This window comes from Canis lupus, chromosome 23 (genome assembly GCF_003254725.2).
Source record: "Canis lupus dingo isolate Sandy chromosome 23, ASM325472v2, whole genome shotgun sequence".
Lineage (NCBI taxonomy): Eukaryota > Metazoa > Chordata > Mammalia > Carnivora > Canidae > Canis > Canis lupus.
The window spans coordinates 38,085,563-38,112,033 of record NC_064265.1 but is presented as its reverse complement, the minus strand read 5'-3'; the positions used below and the strand labels follow the sequence as shown (position 1 = coordinate 38,112,033).

At 34.7% G+C, this 26,471-nt stretch overlaps 1 protein-coding gene across 3 annotated transcripts in view; it reads left to right on the top strand.

The window, feature by feature from the left end:
• XRN1 (5'-3' exoribonuclease 1) overlaps window positions 1–22,602 on the top strand; it is a 102,982-nt gene extending 80,380 nt beyond the window's left edge. For 2 of the 3 annotated variants that reach the window (XM_025448791.3, XM_049099905.1), the window contains 11 exons: window positions 1,413–1,521; window positions 5,084–5,145; window positions 6,526–6,636; window positions 6,788–6,910; window positions 7,371–7,530; window positions 9,581–9,762; window positions 11,383–11,496; window positions 11,591–11,693; window positions 16,514–16,552; window positions 16,915–17,075; window positions 17,695–22,602. In XM_025448791.3, coding sequence (XP_025304576.1) covers window positions 1,413–1,521; window positions 5,084–5,145; window positions 6,526–6,636; window positions 6,788–6,910; window positions 7,371–7,530; window positions 9,581–9,762; window positions 11,383–11,496; window positions 11,591–11,693; window positions 16,514–16,552; window positions 16,915–17,075; window positions 17,695–17,994 — 1,464 coding nt within the window. In that variant the 3' untranslated portion in view covers window positions 17,995–22,602. The remainder of the gene's footprint in view (window positions 1–1,412; window positions 1,522–5,083; window positions 5,146–6,525; window positions 6,637–6,787; window positions 6,911–7,370; window positions 7,531–9,580; window positions 9,763–11,382; window positions 11,497–11,590; window positions 11,694–16,513; window positions 16,553–16,914; window positions 17,076–17,694) is intronic. The other variant, XM_025448792.3, reaches the window with a different exon arrangement.
• Window positions 22,603–26,471: the final 3,869 nt, after the last annotated feature.

Genomic DNA, 26,471 nt, shown 5'->3' with positions numbered 1-26,471 from the left:
CTATGTTGGCCCAGTGGCATAATTGAGCAAAATTAATAAGAGTTCCTGGGTTTGAACTCAGTTTATTGCCTGAGGCACTGTGGTGTGATAAATCTGGTACTGGACTCAGAATCAAGAAATTAGATTTGGTGACTCAAATTGAGCAACTCTAATTTCCTTGGGCCTTAGATGACCTCTTTTCCAGCCGTAAAAGAATGTTTTTCAAATAGAGAATATATGGGGCAGTACTAGTGAAATTCAGCCTCAACTGAAACTAGTATCTAGGCCTTCTATAATCTAACTCTAGTAATTCTTATATAAAGTATGTCCAACTCTTTAGTAAAATGGTCTGTTCTAGTAAGATTGGTCTCTTTACTTTCCCTTCTTCCCACGAGTAGATAATTCCTGTTTCTGGTTATGTGTTCTTACTATTCCTTCCACTTTCCTCTCTATCAAAATGCCCCCTTGATCTCCAGCAAGGTCTGCTAGTTATTTTACCACCTATTTCCTTGAGATAAACTCAATACTTGATACTATACTTCCTCAGGATCTTCTGCATGCTGCTTCTGTTATTGGGTTCTGTTTCATTATTTATATCAGCTAAACACTGTCATGTTGTATTTCCTATTACATTCCAAGAATTATGAGCCACCACATACATCACTTAAAACTGTGAAGCATTTGTTAATAAGCAACCTAATATTCATCTGATGAGCAAATTCTAGATAACATGATTTTTAAAAACGTATTCAAGCTCTGGAAAAGGCAAAACTATGGAGACAGTAAAGAAATCAGTGGTTGCCCAGGGGTTAGGAGGAAAGGATCAATAGGCAGAGCACAAAAGATTTAAAGGCATTGACAATAATTTGTATGATACTGTAATGGCTCATGCATGTAATTATACATTGTCTGAACTCATAGAATGTATAACACCAAGAGTGAACCCAACATAAACTATGGACTTTGAGTAATAATGATGTGTCAGTGTTGGTTCATTATTGTAATAAATGTACCAGTCTGGTGGAGAATGTTGATACTGGAGAATGCTGTACATGTGCAGAAACAGAAGGGATATGAAATATCTCTGTATCTTTCAATTTTGTTGTAAATCTAAAACTGCTCTAAAAAAAGTCTTTTTTTTTTTAAATGTAAGCTTTTATTGGCAAAATACGACAATGTGAGTAGTAAATAGCTTTATGTAGACATCAAATAGAAGAACCCAAAAAAACTATACCCAAAACTAGAATATTTTCTAATTAAACTTCTGGCATACTTTTTCTCTGATATGGTACTGTGAAATGGGTTTTAGAGTTGAGCTTAAATGTCAGCTCTCTTGTTATTTAGTTCTACAGCCAAATACTTTATCACCTTGAAGAAAATAGTGATAATATTAAGAGTTTAAATAAATCATTTATAAGAATTTTAACTTTCAGGTTGCAGTTCTACCTCAAGAAATAAGTCAAGTAACTCAACATCATAAATCTGGCTTTACTGACAACAGTGTTAAATGTCAGCAAAGAAAACATGAGCCTCACAGAAAATGTAAGTTTAAAGTTAAAAATATATTTATGATTCTAACTGCTTCCTTTTTTTATTAATTATAAGTTTTATTGAGTTATAATTCACATGGCATAAAATTCATTTTTTGTAGTATTTAATTAGTGATTTTTTTTGTTTTTTTTTTTCACAAAGTTGTACAACCTATTCCATTTTCTAGATTTAGATCATTTTCATCACTCCAAAAAGAAACACCATACCTATTAGCAGTCATTCCTCCAGTCCCTGGCAACTATTAATTTACTTTCTATGGACATTTCATATAATCATAAAATTCATGACTTTTTGTGACTGGCTTCTTTCACTTTGCATAATGAACACAAGGTTCATCCATGTTGTAGTCATAGCATGTATCAATACTTCATTCCTTTTTTTTTTTTCAGTCCTTTTTATGGCTGAATAATAGTACATTGTATAAATACTACATTTTGTCTATCCATTCATCTATTGACGGATGTTTGGATTGTTTCCACTTTGGGGCTATAATGAATAATGCTGCTATGAATATCCATGTAGAAGTTTTTGTGTGAACATACATCTACAATTCTCTTGAGTATACATCCAATTGAGTAGAATTACTTAGTCATATGTTAACTCTGTTTAACTCTTTGTGGAACTACCAAACTGTTTTCCAACTGGTGTTTCCCACCAGCAATATATGAGAATCCAGTTTCTCCACATCTTCCATAATACTTGCTGCTGCCCATATTTTTTATTACAGCAGGCCTAGTAGGTATAAAGTTAAATCTCTTTGTGGTTTTCATTTGTGATTCATTAATGACTAAAGACATTGGGCATCTTTTGATGTGCCTGTTGACAGTTTGTGTATCTTTGGAGAAATGCTTATTCAAGTCCTGTGCTCATTTTAAAATTAAATTATTTTTCTTTGCATCCTTGAGTTATGTGAGTCCTTTACATCTTCTATGCACTACATGCATATTGAGATATTTGATTTGCAAATAAGTGCTCTTGCTTTTTGGGTTGTCTTTTTAACTTTATAGTGTCCTTGAAACAAGTTTTTAATTTTGATCAATTCTAATTTATCTTTTCTACTTCCTCTTTAGTCACTTGTGCTTTGGATGTCATAGCCAAGAAACAATTGCATAATCTAAGGTCACAAAGATTTATACCTGTCTTTTCTTCTAAGAGATTTGTAGTTTGGGGTCTTATATTTATTTAGATCTTTTTCTATTTCTAAGCATTTGTATATGGTATGAAGTAGGGATCCATATTCATTCTTTTACATGTGGATATCCAGTTGTTTCAGCACCCTTTGCTGAAAGTCTGTTCTTTTCGCATTGAATTTTCTTGGCACCCCATTGAATTTTTCTTGGCACCCTTGTTCTAAATCAATTGACTATAGATGTATGGGTTTATTTCTGACTTCTCAATTCTATTCCATGGATCTATATGCCATCTATATGCAAAGAACACACTATCTTAATTTATTATAGCTTTGTTATAAATTTTGAAATTTGGAACTTTGAGTCCTCCAGCTTTGTTTTTCTTTTTCAACATTGTTTTGTCTGTTCTGATCTCTTGCATTCTATATGAATTATAGGATCACCCTCCCTATTTCTGTGAAAATGGCAGCTGGATTTCTATAGAGATTGCATTGAATCTGTAGATCATTTTGGAGAGTATTGTCATCTTAACAGTATTATCTTCCTATCCATGAATGTCTTTCCATTTATTTAAGTCTTCTTTAATTTCCTTCAATGATGTCTTTTTTTTTTAAGATTTTATTTATTTATTCATGAGAGACACAGAGAGATAGAGAGGCAGGGACACAGGCAGAGGGAGAAGCAGGCTCCATGCAGGGAGCCTGATACGGGACTCGATCCTGGGACACCAGGATCACACCCTGAGCCGAAGGCAGACGCTCAACTGCTGAGCCACCCAGGCATCCCTCCTTCAGTGATGTCTTGTAGTTTTCAGTATACAAGCCTTACATCTTTTTAAAAATGTATTCCTAGTATTATATTGTTTTTAATGCTATTTATTATCAGTGGAACTGTTTTTTTCTTTTTTTAAATATTTTATTTATTGAAAGAAAGAGTAGAGGGAAGTGCTGAGGGGAGGAAGAGGGAGAGAATCTCCAGCAGACTCTGCACTGAGTGCAGAGCCCAATGTGGGGCTTAATCCCACGACCCTGAGATCATGACCTGAGTCAAAACCAAAAGTTGGATGCTCAAGCCACCCAGGTGTCCCAAGAATGGCCTTTTAAAATATTTTTCTAAAAAGCTATTTTCAAAAAAATTTGCGATTTTATAACCTTGATTCAGGTTGATAATTGCTAAACTATTTTTTGTACCAGTACCTAACTTATTTTTGTTTTGTTTTGTTTTGTTTACATTTTAACTATAGATTAATGTCCCTATAAATCTCATAAATACAACTTAAATATTTTATGTTTAACTGAAATATGGTGTGATTTTTCTTCAAATCATTATTTACATGAATATATATAAACTACATTATCTGGAATTCCAGTTAGCTTTGTTGTGTGTGTCTCAACAAAGGCTTCATGTCAGTACACATTAACTTGCTTTTTTTTTTCCTCTTTTTTGCAAAAGATTATTTCTTTCCCTTCCTTTTCTTCCTTACCTCCCTTACCTCCCACTCCTCTCCCCTTTTATTCCCCTCTCCTATTCCCTGTCTTCCTATATTTGTTCATGTCTTCCCTTCTCTCTTCATCCCATCCCTCCTCCCTGCTGCTTTTCTCACCTTCTCTTTCCTCCTTCCTTCTTCCTTTTTTCCTTTCTACCTTCCTCCTTTTTTTTTTTAAGATTTTATTTATTTATTTGACAGAAAGAGCACAAGCAGGGGGAATGGGAGGAGAAGCAGATTCCCTGCTGACCAAGGATCCACATTTGAGGCTCAATCTCAGGACCCAAGGATCATGGCCTGAGCTAAAGACAGACATTTAACCAACTGAGCCGCCCAGGCACCCCTCTTCCTTCTTCTTCTAATTTATCCTTTTCGTTTTTCCTACCATTTTCTCAATGTCCCCTTAACAAGAATACTAAAATAGCTTCTTAGTTTTTCTCTTACACTCCTTCTATCTATTCAGTAAGCCACTGCCATATTTTAATCTCTGTAAAGCACAATTCTGATCAGATCACTACTTGCTCAAAACCTTTCTGTGATCAGTTGCTGATTGCCTACCAGATTAGCTCCATTATGTTCCTTGACCTCCAGCAGAACTATTCTATTTAAGAGTTCCATAAATACATTCCTTGTTTTGTGCCTCCATTTCTTTTCTCCTGTTATTTCCTTTGCCTAGAATGCTTAGCCTCCTACTCTGCCTTTTGCAAGCTTACATACCTTGAGACTCAGTTACATGTTACCTTTCCTTTTCCTGTATTATTGTTATCTGTATCTCTTCTCCCACTCATCTACATTATAATTTTTCAAAATGAAGGCCTTTTTCTTCTTACAATTCTGTAAGTTTTCAACACAGTCTTGCTGTAGCAAATATTTGGTAAATTTAACTGTTTGTAGCAGTATTTTTCACTTACCATAATTCCTATTTTCTTGTTTCTAGTTAAAGAAGAGTGTAAGAGTCCTAAAACTGAGACTCGGTTACAAAAAATATCAAATAAGCAGGTAAGCTTTCTTAAATCAAATTTCTAGTAGCCAACTTTTGTTAGTAGGTCTGTGGCATCTGAATTTTACAGCCCAAATCCATAAGGTGTATGACAAGAAGGTTACTAAAATATATAACTACCTCTGACACTTAAATGAGAGGTTACACAATTAGAGTCAGGATTTGGGACTAGAAATGTTCGTATATATGTGTATGTGTATGTATATATACAAACACATATATATATTTAATAGTTGGGTGGCCTTGAGAAATTCATTATACCTCTCACGGCCTCAACTATCTTCATCTTTAAAATGGAGTAAAGAGGCACCTGGGTGGCTCAGTAGGTTAAGCATCTGTCTGTCTTTGTCAGAGGTCGTGATGCCAGGGTCCTGGGATCTAGCCCCACATCAGCCTTCCTGCTCAGTGGGGAGCCTACTTCTCCTTCTCTCTCTGTCTGACGCTCCCCCTGCTTGTGCTCTATCAAATGAATAAATAAAATATTTAAAAATAAGTAAAATAAAATGGAGTAAAAATAGGTTACTTGTCTCACTCCATATATGTAGTCATATACATATGTACCTACATACATACAAACATACCTACATACATGAATGTATGTATAAAATACGTGGAAATATGTGTATGTATTCAGCGAATCAATTTAGAATCAACCTACCAAAGTTAATGGTTAATTCTATGGAGTAGCTTGATGGGAGGAAGCTGAAATCATTTATGTTTTATTTTGTATAGCCTCTGATGATTGGTAAGGAAAATATACACATTTTATAATCAAAGAATAACAAATTTTTACTCTAAAAACATTCAACATGTATACTTATGGTATATGTATTGTATGCATACTATATTTTAATATGAAGTTTTAAAAAATTAGATCTTTTATAAGTTAGTAATGTATCAAATTTATAAAAGACATATTAGCAGAGTGTTTGGCACATAACAGGGTCTCAGTAAATATAATCAATTAATATTTAGATACCAGTAAATGGTTGACTTTTAAGGTCCTCTTTTTCAGAAACTCTTATGCTATAATTTCCTTTATTCTGGAGAAGGAATCTATAAACTTTCTCATGGATTCTTTCTCAGAATGTTTTTAATGCTAGAATAAAATAAGTAAGATTTGAAAGAAATTTAATTATATTGAAAGACAATTAGAATCACCCCTATTACCTACATTCATAATTGAAGGAAAACTTCTAAATTCATTTAGAAGTTAATGAAGATAAAGATCTAAGTTTTTGTTCATCCAAGTTTGCAGGTGCCCTTCTTATGATATAAAAGAAAATGGTACATAAAAACACTTGCACCAATTTATTTAGAACACTATTAAGTAGCAGCTATTTTATTTGCACAAAAAGCTCATTCTTACTCTTTTATAGACGATTGGAGGGCCTGCCAAATGTAATATTAAGCTATTGAAGAGAAATGAAAGTGCAGAAGTCTCAGAAAACCAAAAGGTTGTGACTGGTTACCCAAATGCTATTGATAAGGTAAAAGACTATTTATTCAATTTCTCTTCCCAAACTTTAGCAGGGAAGTTGATTGAGTAAAAAGTAAATGATCATTTTTGTACGTAAAATTCTTAGCCTTTTCTATGTCCTTATATTTTCATCTTCATGCACAAAATATTTATTCCTTTAGCCTAACCCTGGAATTGAGAACTTTTTAGCATCCTTGAATATCTCCAGAGAAAATGAAATACAGTCATCTCATCGTGAAGAGCCTCCAAGTGAAGAACTTTTGTCACCGCAGTCATTTGCTATGGTTCGTAGTTTGTTAGAGCTTTTGTACTAGAGTAATTTCACTGTTGTGGCCTATATGCATATATACCCCACGCAGCTGTTAAAACAGTTTTATCTCCCATGTACTGGTGTGTTGCATCATTATTGTCATATTGTGAGGAAAACCATGCCTCCCTGGGGAATTTAGCTATCTGTTTGTTTGTTTTCCTCTTTAAACCGTATAGCTCCCTTCCTTTTCAAACATTGCTACCAGACAATTTGGTCAGGTTAAATAGAAGGATTAAGTATTATTTCTGTGGCAGAAAACATGTGTATTTTTTTTCAACTCGAGACTTGATTTTGCTTATACCTTATCTAAATGTAGTTACCATCTTAATTTTTAACAATGGAACTCATTAAAAGAGGGTTTATAGCTCTGTAAGTCTAACGTTAACTTTTCTCCACCTACCCCCACCATCCTCATACAATCATTTTCAAAACAGAAGGGAACTCGGATGCTTAAAGAAATACTAAAAATTGATGGCTCTGATGCTGTGGACCATAAAAATGAAATGAAGCAGTTTGGTAATGAAGTCACTGTGTCCTCTAATAGAAGAGATGAATATGAACCTTCCTCCCAGCCTAAACAAAATAAGAAATTAAGTACGTAAACAAAGTATTATTATTAATAACCAGTATCATTTCAAATCTTCAGTTCATTTGGGGGTTTTTGTCACAAGCTTTTGAAAATAAAACTACTTGCATTTTTTAAAGAGTATAATTAAGAGTAACAAATGAGAGTATAATTTTTACACTTGTCATTAAATAATAATATAATTATATAACCAATAGATCTATATAGTTTCTGTCTTATGATTACTTAAATTGTGCTATTGTAGATTCTCATTCTGTAGTACTCAAATCTAGGAAAGTTTTCACATTCTAGCTTTTATTCCTCAGTAATTTAAAAACAATTAGCTTAAATACATTATTTAACTTTATTAAGATATTTTTCTATTTATAAAATGAGAATAAACATTGCAAATGATGTGTAATAATTATGTGATAAATATAAAGCAGTTAGCATTGTGTCTGGCATACTATAGGAAACAATAATTGATATTAGTATTATGTTATGATAGCTTGACCAACATAAAAATAGAAAAAGTTGTAAGATCAATTAAAAATAATTAATGGAGGGGTGCCTGGGTGGCTCAGTCAGTTAAGCATCCAACTCTTGATTTTGGCTCAGGTCATGATCTCAGGGTTATGAGATCAAGCCCCATATTGGGCTCCGTGCTGGTTATGGAGCCTGCTTGAGATTCTCTCTCTCCCTTTCCCTCTGCCTCTCCCCCACCCCCTTTCTCTCTCCCTCTCTTAAAAAAAAAAAATGAAGGGAGATATTGGAAAGTAGGTACTTATCTTAAAACTATGAAGCCTACAGCATACCATCTGGCACATGCCAGATTTTAATGCATGTCCATCATGGCTCCTACTATCTGTGTCCCCTATACTTTAGTATTTTGTCTGTGTAATTCTCTGCAGAAGCCTCCTAGGAAGAATAACTAATGCAAAAGTAAGTTGGGACAGAACAGATCTGAGATCATTAAGGATCAAAATCTGGAGCCTAGCTTCATTTATTTTATATTCCAGTGCATATTAAAATAAATAATTAATTTTAAATTCCAGTAACTATTAGGAAACTATCATGGTGACAGACATGCTCTTGAAATAGAACAAAATAAAATTTTAAAACAAACTGGAAAAGACCACTGTCAAAACAATTAGCTTTATTTATTTCAGAATAGTGAAGAATATGATATGTCTTAGAATCAAGAGCTCGTGGTATACCTGGGTGGCTCAGTAGTTGGGCATCTGCCTTTGGCTCAGGCCGTGATCCTGGGGTCCCGGATTGAGTCCCACATTGGGTCCCCCACAGAGAGCCAGCTTCTCTTTCTGCCTATGTCTCTGGCTCTCTCTCTCTCTCTCTCTCTCTCATGAATAAATAAATAAAATCTTAAAAAAAAAAAAAAAAAAAGAATGAAGAGCTCAGAAACCAGCCCAAATTACAGAGCTAATAAGTTGTGGCTTTGGGCAAGTCACTTTACCTTTTTGTAATCTATAAGAAGTTTAGGTTCATTCTTCACTGAGGTATGCTCTTGTTCTATTAGCCAGTTTATTGATCATAAAGTGAACTTTTAGAATGTTTTAATCATCTTCTAAAAGTACTTTTTAAAAGGGTTACTTTTAGAAAAAACTTTTAAGCAGCATCATTTGGGAGCAACAAAACCATTTATCCATGTGTCTCAGAATATAGGATGGTATTTTGACAAGACTGAAGCCAAAGCCTCACAACTTAGGAATTAATTGTAAATCAGCTCAAGAAAACTATTTGCTTGTTCAAATTTTGCTTTGCTCAAACATAACTATATAGTCATTGATCTCTCGAGATGTCCATTTTTAGTAGTCAGCTACTTACCATATTTTAAAAATCTTTGTCATAGTCATATATCATTAATCAGTTATAATCATCTAAAAATCTTTATTGAATTCTTGGTAATTTTAGGCAATACTAAACGGTTCCAATATTTGCTTCACAGGAGATTCCTCTTTTCATGTTTTAACAGTTTTCTGCTTGCTATCTATAAAACCTTATAGTAATTGGATACTTCAATATAACATTTAATAAGATATTCTTTTCTGTTTTTGGTAGCTTCTTATATGAATAAGCCTCACAGTACTAGCGAATACCATAATGTTCAGTCTATGGACCATGTGTGTTGGCCTGCTTCCAGCCATATCCCTCCTATGTCCACACCAGTAACTGAACTTTCTCGAATTTGTTCCCTTGTTGGAATGCCACAACCAGATTTCTCCTTTCTTAGAACACCACAGGTATAGTATATTACTGTTCCATTTATATAAGTTCTTTAACACTGAACTTAAATAAATTGACTGAAAATCTTTGGCTAAAAATAATATAATGGAAAAAAATTTTTAAATAAAATAATAATATGGAGCTGACTTTTTTTTCTTTATGAGCAACATAGACTTATATTTCCCACTATGGGTCACTCATGTTTATCCCAGAGCCCACAGAGATGAGATGCTGACAGAGAGGAACCTGGACAGCACATAGCCTGGACAGATTGATAGAGCTAGGGATCTTGGTCTGCTGCTGTAGACCAAGTTTGGGCCTCATAAATTCCCACCTTTTTTTTTTTTTCTTTGAGGACCTTCAACAATTTTTGTTTACTTGTGTTCTGTCCATATTAACTTTTAGAAATTGAAACTGGAAAACACTAAAAATACTTATTAAAAATAACTTTTCAAAAACTTAGTGGGAAGAGTGGCAACTGCTCTACATTTTTGCATCTTTTCCATCCCTAGCCTAACAGAGAAGCTAGATTCTCATATTTGCTTCTTATTATCAGTCTCTTGTGCTGTATTTTGGTTGAAATACACAAAGAAAAATCTGACCCAACTGATTGATAGAGAAAGGGAGAGAATTTTAATAACTTTTTCAGATAATGGATATTTTTCACTACTACATTATAATGTGATATTTTCTTAGAAGTTAGTTGCAATGTGGAATCTAAAGCTATATCAGTGAATTTTCTGTCCTGTTTATACTTGTAAGAAACTGAGAGTGGAAAAGGCAAATAACACCTTAATACTATTATGAAAATAGTTTTGACTTCAAGGACCTCCTTAAAGGGTTTCAGGGACCCCCCAGGATCCCCAAAATGTACCTTAAAAACCACTTAACTACAGGGAGGATTGTTTTATCCTCTTCATATCCAAGTTCTTGATATAGTCTCACTTAAAACAGAAAGCAAACTTAAACTAACATTATTACATAAAAATGACTATCTTTTTAAAAAGTAGAATTTTAAAAAAATTTTTGTAAGACAAAAAATGTATAATAAGTTATAACTTAAATGTGAACATAAGATTGGTCATTACTGCTAAGTCTTTCAGATTTTGGCAGTTAATTCATATTAATTAAATATCTGTTTGTGGAAGGGAGTCAGCAAATTTTTTTTTTTCAAGGGCCAGATAGTAAATAATTTAGGCTTTGTGGACCATATGGTCTCTGTCACAACTACTCAGCAAGGCTGTTAAAGTATGAAAGTAAACATAGGCAACACATGAAAGAATGGACTCGGCTATGTTGCAAAACAAAAATAAAAACACCTTATTTATAAAAACAACCAAAAGGCCTACAACCCTTGGTATAAAGAAAAAAAAATTGTTGGCTTTCATTTGTATTAGGATTTTTGACCCTTGAGCTAATTAAAGAGCATTTTATTTTATAAGCATTGCAAGATAAGAAAACAATTCTAAAATTTTTGCAGGGCAATCCAAAACTTAAACCGATCATCCTTTTTGGATTTTTGAATACTTTTTTATAGACTGTCACATGAAATTATTCTGCTTGTTTAGACTAAGCTTGAGGGGAAGACGTCAACATCCTAGACAGATAACTTTACAAACATTCATATTCTTTTTTAGACAATGACAGTTTGCCAGGTAAAGTTATCTAATGGCTTACTGGTACATGGACCACAGTGCCATTCTGAAAATGAAGCCAAGGAAAAAGCTGCACTTTTTGCTTTACAACAATTGGTAAGAATTGATCCTGACTTCTCTACTAAACTTTTAATTAATCTCTATGGATGTTTTTGTTGCATGGTCTTCTAACTTTTAAATACTTCCATAGGGCTCCTTGGGAGTGAATTTCCCTTTGCCTCCACCACTATTTCCAAATTATCCTCCTGCTGTACCACCTGGAACCATTCCTCCAGTTTTTCCTCAAACTACTGGTGAGATATTTGGCTCTTCTAAATATTTATTGAGTTACTATTTTTAAAAAGTTATTTCAAGTGCTCATTTCAGCAGCACATATACTAAAAAGTTATTTTAAGAAGTATCATTTCGAGGAAACCAAAAAATTTATCTAAATGTCTAGGGAATGAAAGAAGGAATTGTGGCTCCACTGTGGCTAAAGTAGGACTGTTCTTTGTTCTGGGCAGTTCCTTAGTCCCCCGTAGCTGCCACCAGATGAATTTGGATTTAAGTCAGACACCAAAACAGAAAGAAAACAGAGGTAGAAGGGATAAAAAAACAGGTAAGGCTTGGAAGCTGTGGATGTGAAAGAAACTACCTTTGATGATGAAGGAAATGAAGAATGAAGGAGTTTTTAACCTTACTATGTATCCCTCAATATTCTCTCATAACTGTCTTCCTCCTTTAAATGTAGAGCCTGAGTTATCAACCAGGTAGCTCCCTGCTTCCTGTAGCCATTTGGGGTCTTCGAAATGTTCTGAGGGAATGAAAAGGTCACTGGAATCAGGATGGTTTTGTCTAGGCTCTTTTATTAACTGACTTTGAAAAAAATGTGTAACCTTTTAGGAACTCCATTTTCTTATTTATGCTAGGCTGTGTCCAGGATTTCTTTGAAATCATTTTGTAATTTCATGATTCTAAATCTTAAGCTCATTAAACATGTCTTTTTATCATTGCTTTTTCCTAATAGCAGTTGGCTTCTTTATATCCTAATCATCATCATTTTAAAACCAATCATTTGTTTATTTGAAGTTTAAAAAATTTCTTTTCTGAGCCTACTATATGCCAGGTATTATTCTAAGACCTCTATATATCAAATCCTCACTACCAGCATTATAAAATTTAATAATGCGGGCAGCCCAGTGGCTCAGCGGTTTACTGCCACCTTCAGTCCAGGGCCTGATCCTGGAGACCCGGGATCGAGTCCCACATCAGGCTCCCTGCATGGAGCCTGCTTCTCCCTCTGCCTGTGTCTCTGCCTCTCTCTCTCTCTCTCTCTCTCTCATGAATAAATGAATAAAATCTTTTTAAAATGTTAATAATACTGATGAAACAAATTATCTCTTCTCTTTGCCCAAACTAAATGAAACTGAACAATAAATGATTTTAAAGATGTAAATCTACAAGGACAGATAAATGAAAGAAGAAATATCAGCAGATTAGAAATTTGAAAAGAGTTCCAGATGAGAAAAGCAATTGAAGGAGTAGTAACTAATTTAGCAGAGTAGGGATAAGTTACCAACTAAAATATCTGTAGAAGATAATACAAATGAGTTGATGAGCAGCTCATCCCTCACAAATCCCAAGAGATTCAGAACTTGGAAGTGTCAGAAGCTAACAGAGCTTCCGGTGAGACATGAGCTGAAAACAGGAGGATTGTTTCAAAGTCTGAATATGGAAGAATGGGACTCTTCTGCATATCCTTCCCCTATACAGCCATGCATTTGCCTCTTCAGACAGAGCACTGGAGGTATGTTCTGCAGAGGGCTCCATAGATATGGGGATACCAGGCACAAAGTAGAGTATAAGACTGATAACTAAGATTAAAGTAAATTTCCTTTTCCCAATCCTATTCTTAGTTTGTAGCCAGCCATAGCTGATATAGGAAGTGGAAAGATGGTTCTTTTCAGAAATTCATTGAACTCTAAAGAAAAGACCTGGTGGGAAAAAAAAAAAAAAAAGACCTGGTGACTTAGAAGATATTTCAACCAAAAGAGTGGCTTGCTACCAATGAGAAGTAGATCTCTTAGGACTATCCTAGAGAGAAACCCTCAAGTCATCTAACCCCTTAACACAAACACTGCTTCTAATCACAGTTTTAGTGCCTTACTCTTTAATATGAATAGATACTAGACTGTGAGAGATCCTGAACATTTTGGGAAAAAATCTCTAAAATTAAAAGAGCCCAAAATAAAGACAAATGAAAGGAACCTAGACATAGAGATAATATAGGAAATAAATAAGACTTCAAAGATAGTTCACACTTAATATTCTTAGAGAGATAAAACAATATTGCAACTAAAATAGAAGAACAAGAATGTAAGGGGAGAGAAAGAAGAATAATTGGAGAATAGAACTAAATTGTTAAGTTGAAATTTTAAATTCCAATAGATAAAGCTCTAGCAAAGTCAAAGAGAGAATAGGGGCAAAGTCAAAGAGAGAATAGGGGAAAATCAGAAAGAAGGGAGATTTAGAGGAAGAGTGTACAGATCCAATACCTATTTATTTAAAGTTCCAGACCAATAAACCACAGACAAATAGAAAGGAAGAAAGCATCAAAGAAATCAGATAAAGTTTTCTCGACTAAAGGACGTGCAACTCTAAATTGAAAGAGACACCAAATGCTTAGCACAGTGAATGAAAAGAGATAGATTGCCCTGAAATTGAGAATACCAGTGGTAAAGAGGATGCCTGAAAAAAACTGGGAAACAGTTGAGCATTGAATACATCAAAATTCTGAGTCAGAATTTGTTTTATCTTAGATTTCTCTGTATAGCCAAACTATGAATCTCGTGCAAGGTAGAATACATTCTTAGATGTGCAAATCTTCTTATGCACCCTTTCATAAGAAGCTAGAGGTTTATATGCTCCAGCAAAACAAAGTAGTTCTGAGAGAGAAAGAAAAAGGAAGAGAGGGGAAAGAAAAAAAAGAAAAAAGAAAAGAAAGAAGAAAGAAAAGAAAAGGGGAGAGGAGAGGAAGAAAGGAAGAAAGAAAGAAAAGAAAGAAGAAAAGAAAATAGAAGAAAGACCATAAGACGAAACCACAGGAGGCCTAAGTATACTTACACAGTTTACACAATGAATGGAAGTCCCAGGATGCTAGCAGGTCTAGAAAGTAACTAGTCCCAATTGGAAGAGCAGAGGGAGGTCTTGGCAGGTAAGATAGTTATCTGATAGATGGGCAGCATTTGGAAAAACATTACGGATAAGTACATAGACTAAGAAGTTTTAAAAAGATAAAGTACTTTAAAAAGATAAGTACTTTTAAAAGAGTGAAAAAAGCTTTACGAGAAAAGAAAAACATAATCAGAGTACCCTACTTGGCTCTGTAATTACAATATTTACACAACCGCATACTGTAAACCTCACATATATTTAAACAAATATTGTGATAGATTTATATTGGAAGGACAGATCAAGTAGCAAGGATGGTATAAAATAATTTTAATTTTAATCTACTTGAATATTGATCTATCTTAATAGGAAATCAGTAGACCTAAAAATGCCTAATATTGAAAAATGTAGTAGTGTAAACAAATTATTGAACAGTGGTGGAAATAAACAGCTTAAATGGTTAAACCTGGGATAATCTGCCGTATTATGTAGAAAATCTTTTTACTACAATATGTATGTACTATTTTGACTCTTTAAGAAAATGTAGGGCAGCCCGGGTGGTTCAGCGGTTTAGCGCCGCCTTCAGCCCAGGGCCTGATCCTGGAGACCCGGGATCGAGTTCCACATCAGGCTCCCTGCATGGAGCCTGCTTCTCCCTCTGCCTGTGTCTCTGCCTCTCTCTCTCTCTCTCTCTGTCTGTCTCATGAATAAATAACTTTTAAAAAATCTTTAAAAAAAAGAAAAAAAGAAAATGTAATTTGCCTAAGGACCTAAGCTCCTGAGTAGCAAAACTGGCATTAATTTAATTTGACCTTTTCACTTTCAAAACTAAATCCAGTAACTATATATAAATTTTTAGTGTAATTATATATGTAGGTTATGAGAATGTAGTATCTAAAAGGAATGATTGTTTCTCACTTATCAATATTTTATAGCTTGAAATTTTTACCTTTTTCATATTAATTATTACATTTATCTTCATTACTGTATCATGTTTATAATATTGTATTTCTACCTACCAAGAAGTTTAAGGTTATAATTGGAATTCTTTTGGTCTTGTAATAGGTGCCCCCCAATGACCCAATTAAAATTCATGGTATAGGTAAAAGCCAAGAGATTTCAGTGTTAATCAGGGGGAAAAAATGAATTATCAGATTAACATTTTAAAGTTATTTTATAGATTTCTATTTTATGGTATTAAAAGTCAAGCTCTACGTTGGGCATGGAGTCTGCTTAATATTCTCTTTCTCCCTCTGCCCCTGCCTCCGCTCTAAAAACAAATAAGCAGACAAACAAAAACAATACAGACTGCTTGGGTTCCTCAAAAAATTGAGAATAAAAGTGATCAGCAATACCACTTCTGGGTATTTACCCAAAGAAAACAGTAACACTAATTCAGAAAGATGTATGCACGCTTATGGAAGAAACCTGAGTGTCCACCAGAATAAAACAGAGAAAAACAAATGCTATATGATTTCATTTATATGCAGAATCTAAAAACAAACAAAACAGAACAGACTCATAAGTGATGGTTGCCAGAGGAGAAGGGTGTGGGGGTATGGGCAAACAGGTGAAGGAACCAAGAGGTACAAACTTCCAGTTAATAAACAAGGCACAAAAATGAAAAGTACAGCAGAGGGAATATATTCAATAATATTTTAATTACTTTGGTGACAGGTGGTAATCACACTTACCACGGTGAGTACTTTGTAGTGTACATAAATGTCAAACTACTGTTGTACACCTGATACTTATATAGTATGTCACCTGTATTTCATAGGCTCCCCAGGTGATTCAGATACTCAAGTCAGGTTTGGAAACTACTGGTTCAGTAGCTTTTAATAAGAAACAAAATGTAATTTTTTTTGCAATTACAAATATTAGAATAGGGAAAAGAAAAATTCTACATGTCATATGAAAGTGATCAGATTTCAAGACTTGAGCTTTTTTGGTTTTTTTGTAGGCTGGGATCACTATGGAAGCAACTTAGCATTGGGGGCAGGTGAGATCCTTAAGATTTCTCTCTTTGTGTCCTGACTTTTCTCCCCCAAGGGACAGTGTCATGATCCTTTTAATATTTTTAATAGTATTAAAAATATTTCTAAAGCTCATATAAGTATATGGTACTATTGACCTTTGTAAGCCAGACAGCATAATGACAAGCTGACTTAACGTAGATAGTTCTTGGTCCTAAGAGGGATTCCCAAGGTGGAATGTTGTAAGCAAAATTAATCATAAGATAAGTGTATGTCCTTTGCCAAGATGAAAAAAAAAACAAAAAAGAGTAGCAAAGGGAGATCTTAAATTTCAGGGTTTTGATGATACCATTTTAATAAAAAAGAAATTTTCCATGATTCTTAACAGCTAATATAATGCCTTCATCATCTCACCTCTTTGGCTCCATGCCATGGGGACCACCAGTGCCAGTTCCTGGAAAACCCTTTCATCATACTTCATATTCTGGGACCATGCCCATGGCTGGGGGAATGCCAGGTGGTGTGCACAATCAATTCATACCTCTACAGGTGAGACCTCAAAAGAGAATTACTATATTTTTAGGAGAGTTAATTTTTTAATGCTTAAGGACTATTGAGAAAATTCTGTTTATTTAATTATTATTCATTCAATGCCAACTAGAAGCCCAGTATTGGTCTGGGTGCTAAGACTATATATTATGACTGGTGGTCAGGGTTCCTGGCTGGCTCAGTTGATAAGGCATGCAACTCTTGATCTCAGGGTCATGAGTTCAAGACCCACATTGAGTGTAGAGATTACTTAAAAAAATAAATAAAAATATTTTTTAAAAAAAGAATGTATATTATGACCAACAGTGACCAGTCTGACCTGGTCCCTGCTATCTCAAGTTTGTGTTCTAATAAATAATAATAATTACAGCAAATAATATCCTTTTCTAGTACAAAGTGATTTTAATATATGTAACTATATTATATAAATTTTCTTTATATTTAAGTTACAGAGAATTTTTAAATTTCATAACTAAATTCCTTTAATTTCTAAAGTCTGATTTGGAGATTTTAAGTGAAAGTCACAAGTCAGCATGATTGACAGATATTAGCAACATGGTTTATGACACTAGTTTTTTCTGTGTACATTGTTAATTAATGATGCTTTTATTCCTTAAAGGTTACTAAGAAAAGGGTTGCAAATAAAAAGAACTTTGAGAGTAAGGAGGCCCAGTGTTCTGCTACCCCACTTCAGACTAGCCAGCCAGGGTCTTCCAATGTCACCAAAGTGATTCCACAGGAGAGTTCATCAGCTTCCTTAAAGTCCTCTCAGATTACTCAGCCTGCATCTTCTTTTCAAGTTGAAGCTGCCTCCCAAGGCCATAATGTGTCTCACCACAAGTCAACACCAAGCTCTTCTTCAAGAAGAAAATCAAGAAAACTGGCTGTCAATTTTGGCGTTTCTAAACCTTCTGAATAAATTTGGTACTTGGAATTAAATTAATTTCTTTCCTTTCCACTCACCTTTTTAGAAATCCATATTTGTGTCTCATTAAAAATTAGAATATGCTATTTTAAAATAATATGTTTCAATTAAAAATTTTTTTCAATTAAAAATTTTTAATTTTTCAGGCACTTTTCATGCTATATCAAATTGTGCATCTTAAACATGTGCAGTTTGTTTTACATCAATTATACCTCAGTAAAGCTGTAAAAAAAGAAAAACTAAATTAAACTTTGCATTAAAATAGTATCAGTGGACTAAGCATTAAAATGTAACCACTCTAACTCTTGGCCTATCATCTTTAGAAGTATCCTGAACTATGAATTAGACATCGTAGTGCAATAATAATATAAACATTTTTACACTATTGAGGGATAATTAAATGGAGCATGAAAATTGGGCCTCAAGTGTAATTTACTGAATGTGGATTTTATTTCTCTTTTTAATGATGTGACAGGTTTGTCAGGAGAATGGCTGTTATTTATAAGTATTTTAACTTACATTTTGTTGTCTCTGAGGGTCCTTTAGACCTGCTGTGAAATGATCACACTTGTTGTGGTGCTGCCAGTTTTGCTTTATTCTAAATTTTGTACCAAAGCAACTTTAGAATACTGAAAAGAGTATTTCATTTAACTGCTTAGAACTATAAATAGCGATCTAGATTTGAGCAATTAATTACAATTTTTTAGATTATTCAAGAACCAGCATTAGAAATTTCTAATAAAATTAAGTTTCAAAATCTACAGGGTACAACAACTACAAATTAATCTTCTAATAGAATAAAGTAAAATATATTAATCATGTTGTTAGTTGAAAATAAATGGTGTTATTCTTTTGTATAGCTTTTTACCTGCTTCCTCAAACATATATGAGAGCTCTACTGTTTGATCCATGTGTAGTGCTTCTTGGGACTGATGAAATTCTAATTTTTTAAAAAATTCTAAGGTGTGCTATTATACAGGCACAATCAGTTTGTACTTTATTTACATGACAAATGCCTGTCTCATTCTGTTTCCATATTTTTAGCTTTATGCTGAACTGTTTAGTGACTCTGGCATTTTGTCTTTGCATGTCATGTGTGGGTGTGTATTGTTCAAGCTGTGGCTGTTGAAATTATTTTAGAATTTATGAAAATTTCTCAGTGGTACCAGGGCCTGAGTTTTTATGTGTGTGTGTGTGTGTGTGTGTATACACACACACACACACACACACAACATTTATCCTTTAGTTTTTGTGATATGCTTATATTTTTAAGGAAGTAAGTTATCATACTTTTTTAAAAGGTAAGAACCATAATGTTTCTATGAAGCTGCTTATTATTATATCCAGTTCATTTAATTCATTAAAAACTCTGCCATGAGTCTTAGTCTCTTTGTTCTTTAAATGCTGATATTGAACTAAATGGATTCCTTTCTCTAACTGCTGATTTCAGAGTTTCTCTAAATGTTAATAGGATATTTGTATATTAGTAGTGCCTTTAGTGAGAGATAAATGTTCATAATCTGTCATTTATTATAGTCATGTGAGTTTCTGTGATTTTATTTTCTATTTTCCAGATTCAGATATATTCATTGGTTCCCAGCATTTCCTTGTTGGGAATGTTTATCTGTAGTGGGATCTTGAATAATGAGGCTCAAATAATTCTCAGTGTTTGTCCTGAGTATCTCACAAACATGTATTTGTTTTGAAAAGGAAGTCTCTATTATGAGAATACAATACAAAAAAGTTAAATTGTGACAATAATGTTCTGTTAACCTCTTACTACTTTAAAATGTGTAATAATTTTCACCTTATGTACCTGTACAAATGCCAGCATTCAAGAATTGCCTCACTCATCACTGCTATGTGGCCCCTCTGAGAACAGTGCACAAGCAACATCTTTTTTAGAGTACAAAGGAAGTAGCATGTGCCATCTTCTGAAAACTCCAAGAAAAATTTCAACAAGCATATTGCCACTGAACCCATGAGGATGTTTCCCCAGTGTTGGAGCAAAGTGAACTGATGATTCTACATAGATAGGCAGTAAAAGTGTTTTCTTTTCATTCCTTCCTCCCTTTTTAAAATAAACATAGCATTCTAAAGGTCAAGATTGAAGAGAGATTAAAATAGGAAAGAGCTCGATAATGACTAGATTAGTGGTCAAGTCTTCATCGCTATTCCTTTCCTCTTGTAGACCTATTCCAAATGTGGGCATGAGATCAATAGGAGGTCAACAGGACTTGTGCCTCTCTGTGGAGGATGTATGAAGCAGAGATTGTTTTTAGCTCATGATAATCTTGAGGAGACTGGATTTGTTGATAGTTTGGGAAACTTGTAATTTTTCCCTATTGGATGGGGCAAACTCAGACCAGCTCAAAGTTTAGAAATATGCCCTTTCGACTATTGAAGCTGCTGTAAACATTCTGTGAAAGCTGTGGTCTGGATAGGGCACAGAAGAGCAGAGTCCCCACATTGCTTCATGCTTCCACATAATCAAAGCAGTTAAATCTAAATATTCTTATTCAGTAATTTCTCTTTTTTTAGTGCATTAAGTGAATTTTGAAATTGGTTCTTCTAGTCTCATTGTTCCTTGTTACAATTGCCTGCAATACCTGAGTTTTATAATTTGACAAAATGTGTTAATTGATTTAAACATCATGTAGACTAAAGTCTTAAGCATCTGAAAGTCATTTGCATGAAACAGTAATTTTGCCATTGTGTGTACCTTGATTTCAATGTAAGATGTTCCTTGCAGGGATAAGTAGTTCTTTTAGAACTGAAAAGATAAGGTTTGTTTTTTTTCTTTTGGGAAAGATGAAGAACTCTTGATGCAAGATTTTCTGTTATTTCTTTTCCTGTGATCAGGTATTTGCTTTCGTTTTAGATTTCCAAACTAATCTAGAATCTTCATTTTAAGGGGAGGGGCAGTGAAGGAGTTGGAAGAAGGAAACCAATTAAATAAGATATATCTAATCACTGCATTTTCAGGCTATATTCTATCTTTCTAGCTCAAGGAAATAGATAAAGCTGCAGGGGCTTTTTTATTCACTCACTTTTTAATCATCTGTTCTATCCGAATTAATGAATCATACATTTTTTCAGTGGTTGTCTAACTTTTACCTTAAGATAGATAAAACTGTCCAGATCTCCACTGATCTAATGTGCTTTGTGTCATTGTTCAGAGCATCTTTTTTAAAGCAACAGTGTGCAATTTCCCAGCTTTTTGAGCTTGCTCTCTTTCTTAGGATCATCTTGCTTCCAAATTAGAGTTTTACAATGGAGGAGAATTAATTTATTGGAGAGATATAATCGTAACAAGCATTCTCTACTTTTTTAAAAAAATGAATCACTGAAGCTCCTTTATCATTTTTCTAGAAATAATGATAGTTCTCAGACTGCCGGTGTTCTTTATGTATATGTTTGTAAGCTTTGTCAGTAGAAGTCTTTTTCACAGGAGCTTCCTTTCCTAGTTGGGATAAAGCTTAAAATTCCAGTAATGAATATTTTTCAAACTGACCTGATTCTTATTTCCATCAGACCTCTCCATCTTCCGCCAGGGAGCAGTAAGAGACAGCGTTGAAACAAATAGGCAACAGTGCCTCGCCACTGTAACCATACTAAGTTAACAGCTCAGATATCACTAATCTTTTTTTTTTTTTTTTAGAGGGAAAAAAATGTATAAAATAGTTTTAGTAATTAAGAATATCAGCAATCCATAGCTGCTTTTGTGTTTGTGTGTATGTCAGTGAACCAACAATTATGCCTTGCTCAATCAATGCATTCAGCCATCTCAAGTGCAATTTGTGATGGAGACTCTGGTTTCCAGTAGATAGTTTTACATAGTTAAACCTGTAAAAATTAATGTTTTTCCAACAGTACACCCATTGCTATTGATTTCAGCAATTGGTATACTATTAAACTGCTTAGGCCAAATAATTAAGTTTATGCAGATGTTTTAATAATTTGAAGCCAAATTCTCATACTGTTTCTCATGAAATAATAGGACTGAGAATTTGGTCCACGGTTTGCTTTAAGTTATTTTATTCCTTTCCCTTTACAGCTAAGGGGCTTTTTCCTTTGTTTGGGGGTTTGGTTTTTTGTCATTTTGTTTTGCTTGCACCTAGTTGCTTCTTTGAGGGCTTTCATCTATTTTAATATATGAGTAATAAATAGTGTGCTGTGTCGTCAAAGTGTTCAACATTCTGTTCACTTAAACAATATAATTCATACATATATACCTTAATTCATTTCTTTTCTCACATAGCTATTTTATAAGTAACTGGAATTTTTCATTAGATCTTATACAGAGCAGTATTTTATTAAAAATTCAAAAGGGAAGACTTTTATGTGCTCATTTTGTAGTTTTTGTTTTTTAAATATCTTTACATTGTCTGCAATTAAAGTGTTTTAAACTTGCATTGGAATGGACTCCGAATGTATTTTTGTGTTGTTAAGTTGTACATTTGTAGATCTCTAGCATGAAGTTAGCCTTAAAATGTTGTGCAGAAGGATTTTAAAATATAAGAGTCACTGAAAGAATTTAAACATCTGTACATGTTAAATGCTATATGGATTTTAATTAAACACTTGAGAATGATTTCATAAGCTGTCCTTGTATATTTGCATTAATATCAAAAGTAGAAACATTACAATATTCACTTAAACCCTCTATCTCTTTATATCTGTATTTTGAATTTATTCATTTAGATAAACTGACATAGCATGATTGGTGGATAAAGTCTGAAGATTGTAGATTCAGATGGCCACTGTTCAAAACCTTTCTCTAGTTATTACTAGTTGTATATAAGTCGTTATCGTAGTAGCATTGCCAAGTTATATTAACGTCTAAGCCTCAGTTTCTTCATCTTCTAAAGGATGAAAACACTCTTTGTGTTATTAATATGTATGAAGCACTAGATACATACTAGGTGTATTACAAATGTTAGTAAATAAGGATTTGTCCTGTGTATATGAAGATCTGTTGACTGGCTTCCAAACACAGAGTTCTTGTTCTTCACTTGGGCATCTGGGAGACTCTTCTCTTTCTGTTCTTCTTTTCCCTGTCACAGTCCTCTCTATGTCTTTTCTATTATGCAGGGGAAGGTTCTTAGAGAGCCACAGAGAAAGAGGCTTTAATTTCTACTCATACTTCTGGGGAATCCACAAGACAACACCTTGCTAATATTAGCCAGGTCTCACAATAGAACTCTGGTGCATTACTTTACCAAAGTCTCCCAATGGTATGGGTCAGAAGGAGTTGGAAAGAAGGGAAGAAAATTTCTTCCTACTATATCTGCTTCCATTTCTGCCCAATAAACCTCAGACTGCCTCTACCACTGTACTTCACTTAAGACCCCAAGTAGTCATCACATCCTGATACAGTATTTGGGCCCCTGATCCAGCAGGAGGCCTGTGGTCTAGGCTCACCAGTAGAGACTTAGCTATTTTTCCTCCTCATTCCCCCAGACTCTCAGATCCTCATACTGAGATCCATAGTAACCACCCCTGTTCACCCCAACTCTATAGCATCATTGGTGCTCCCCTCCAATCTCGGCACCAATCTTTTGACATGAGCATCAAAACTAAACAAACCAAAACCCACTCAGGCTGGCTTAAGGAAAGTAAACTTGTTGCAAGAAATTAAGGCAATCTTACAGAATCTAATCCAGGAAGTACAATCAGGCCTCTCAGGAACTGAACCTTAGGCGGTTACTGTCCAGTCTGTGGTCTCTGTAACTCTGTAGATCAGGTCACTCATCTGTAGTAGGGGGTGGGCAGGCCATTTTGAGAAACCACCCCTACTGGGCTATGAGTTGATAAGGAAATGCCTACCTCTCTAAGACAGTTTCTTAAGCAACAGCCACATCCTGGGCCAGCAGTCCTTACAGTTTTTACATAAAAGAAGGTCTGCAAAACAGTTTTACCCTAATAGCAACCAAAGCTCACTATAGGACCTTGCAAACAGCTTTCATAAAAGGGTCATCCCTGTTAAACTTCAACTTGGAAAATGATTGCCTTTAGAATTTTCCAGTGCTTTATGGGGTCACTGATTACTACAACTGTAGGAGTCTTAGCCATGTTTCACTGAGTTCCTAGATAGAGGGTCAATAAGTAAGTCCTACTGATATGAAATGTTTACTAAGTGCCTAATATCCCAGGCCAATGTTATTAATGGTTTACATAGATGTCTTCTTTAATCCTCATAACCCTATCATGTAAGTAGGTTTTGCCTCTGCAATAATCTGACTCTAAATCCTACACTCTGAATCACTTTGTTATACTAGAAAGTTCAGGTTTCATAATCAAGTTTTTACATCAACACTGTATAGTTAGTTTTATTATGAATTTGCTCCCATTCATTTCATTTGCTATTTATTGGTATTTTTTTTAAGATTTTATTTATTTATTCATGAGAGTCAGAGAGAGAGAGAGAGGCAGAGACACAGGCAGAGGGAGAAGCAGGCTCCATGCAGGGAGCCTAATGTGGGACTCAATCCCAGTTCTCCAGGATCACGCCCTGGGCCAAAGGCGACGCTAAACCACTGAGACACCCGGGCTGCCCTATTTGGTATCTTTTAAGGGCTTCGCACAAGCATAGCATTAACAAATGTTAGTGAAGCCTAGTCTTGACTATCTTGACATAAAATCAGTAGAAGAGAAAGACAAGTGAAGCACCAGGCACAGTATAATCAGTACACAAGAAGGAAACCTCACAGGCTGGGGGGGAAAGTATCACGGTTTCTTTTCTGAAGTTGCTAAGTCTCAAAGGACTTCAGTGAGAGGAGGAGACTGATCAGGACTAAGATATGTGTGGTGCTGAATAAGAGAGGTCAGAGGTAAAAGGGAGGTGAAGGTAGACGCTAGATCGTAAAGAACATTGCAGACCATTTTAAAGTATTTGAATTTCATCCTAAGACTGTCTTAGCCAAAGTTGTTTTATTTGGCATAACAAAATCCCACTTACACTAGCTCAAGATAAAATGAGGGTGAGAATAGAAGATTTATCATATGGATGCAGGAAAAATGCCTAGAATCCAAGAGCAAGAACACAGCTGAGCTTCAAAGGGGCCTGGTCCAAGAGCAAGAAAGCTATCAGGAACATGAATATATCTACCTTTTCTAGTCTCACCTCTGCCTAACACTCATGGCTTCCATGTTCCAGCCATACATTGCTTCAGTTCCAGCAACCAGCCTAGGCCTAGCGTGTCTCTATCTCAACTCCAAATGGGCTGAGTTTGTGTCAGATGTTCACCTCTGCCTAGGCGCAACACAAACATGGCTGCCGTGGCCCATTCCTGTGGAATAATGTTCTTTAGAGCAAGAAGGGTTGGGATGGGAAGACATCCCCAGAAAGCTCTTCTGTTCAGAGCTATTATGATTTTAAGAAGGGATTATGTGCTTTCAAAATGAAAATGGGTGGCATTATATAGACTAGAGAGAGGAAATCCTAGAAAGCTGTTTCAGTTAATCCAAGTACAAATGAAGCAGCTGCACCAGTTCTTAGAGGCTCTTCTATTCAATATGTTGGATATCAAAGTGAAAGAAGACATGTGGAATCAGGATCAATCTCTCAGGCTGACCCATTAATATTTTATCAGAGAGCCTCTCTGGTGCATTGCACTTCACGGTGTATTTGTTCCCAGAGCCTTTCTGAGGAGAATTACCTGCTCCCAGGACATGACCTGCTAAGTCTCTTTTTTGTCTAAGAAATATGAGTTATTTCCAGGAAGTCTTTCTCAGCCTGATAACACTTCCTAGAATGTCAAACAAATATTGACTTCTACAACCATATTCATAGATTATCAGGACCTTAAACTCCTATTTCTTACTAAGAAATGTATCACCGGGTCAGAGCTACTCTCAACCACGAGGTCATGAATGGCAGTGAGGTACTCTGCTTATTATCTTAGAACACATGTTCTGCAAAAGACAACTGGACACAAATTGATGGAGAAATCCCATATATGATGCCCAAGGCTGAGTATTACTCCACTGTGTCGGTTGCAGGGCTTTACAGTTTGTATTACTGACAGGTACAAGTGACTTATTGTGTCTCCAGGAATATAGCCCTGAAGTTCTACTCAAGGCACAGTACTAATAACGGTTCCTACTTAGGAGGTGTCCACCAGGTACCAGTCACTTTACATAACACTTCCATCCTCAAAACAATAATTATATTGAAATGGTACTTAATCACTTAACAAATAAGGAAATTAAGACACAAAGAGGTTAACCTGTCCAAAGATAGTATAGTATAGTACGTAATTGAGCTGGAATTCAAAAGAAATCAGTTGAATCCCCAAACCTGTGTTCCAGCCTTCTCTTTTTAAATTAAATTTTAATTATACATGGCTACCATTCCTACAAAATTTTTAAGCATGACAGGTAAGAGTACAATCTTTTTGATCACCTTCTAAGGGTAATTCCTGTAAGAGTGTAGTGTGTATCCTTCTAGTCTTTTTTGATACCCATAC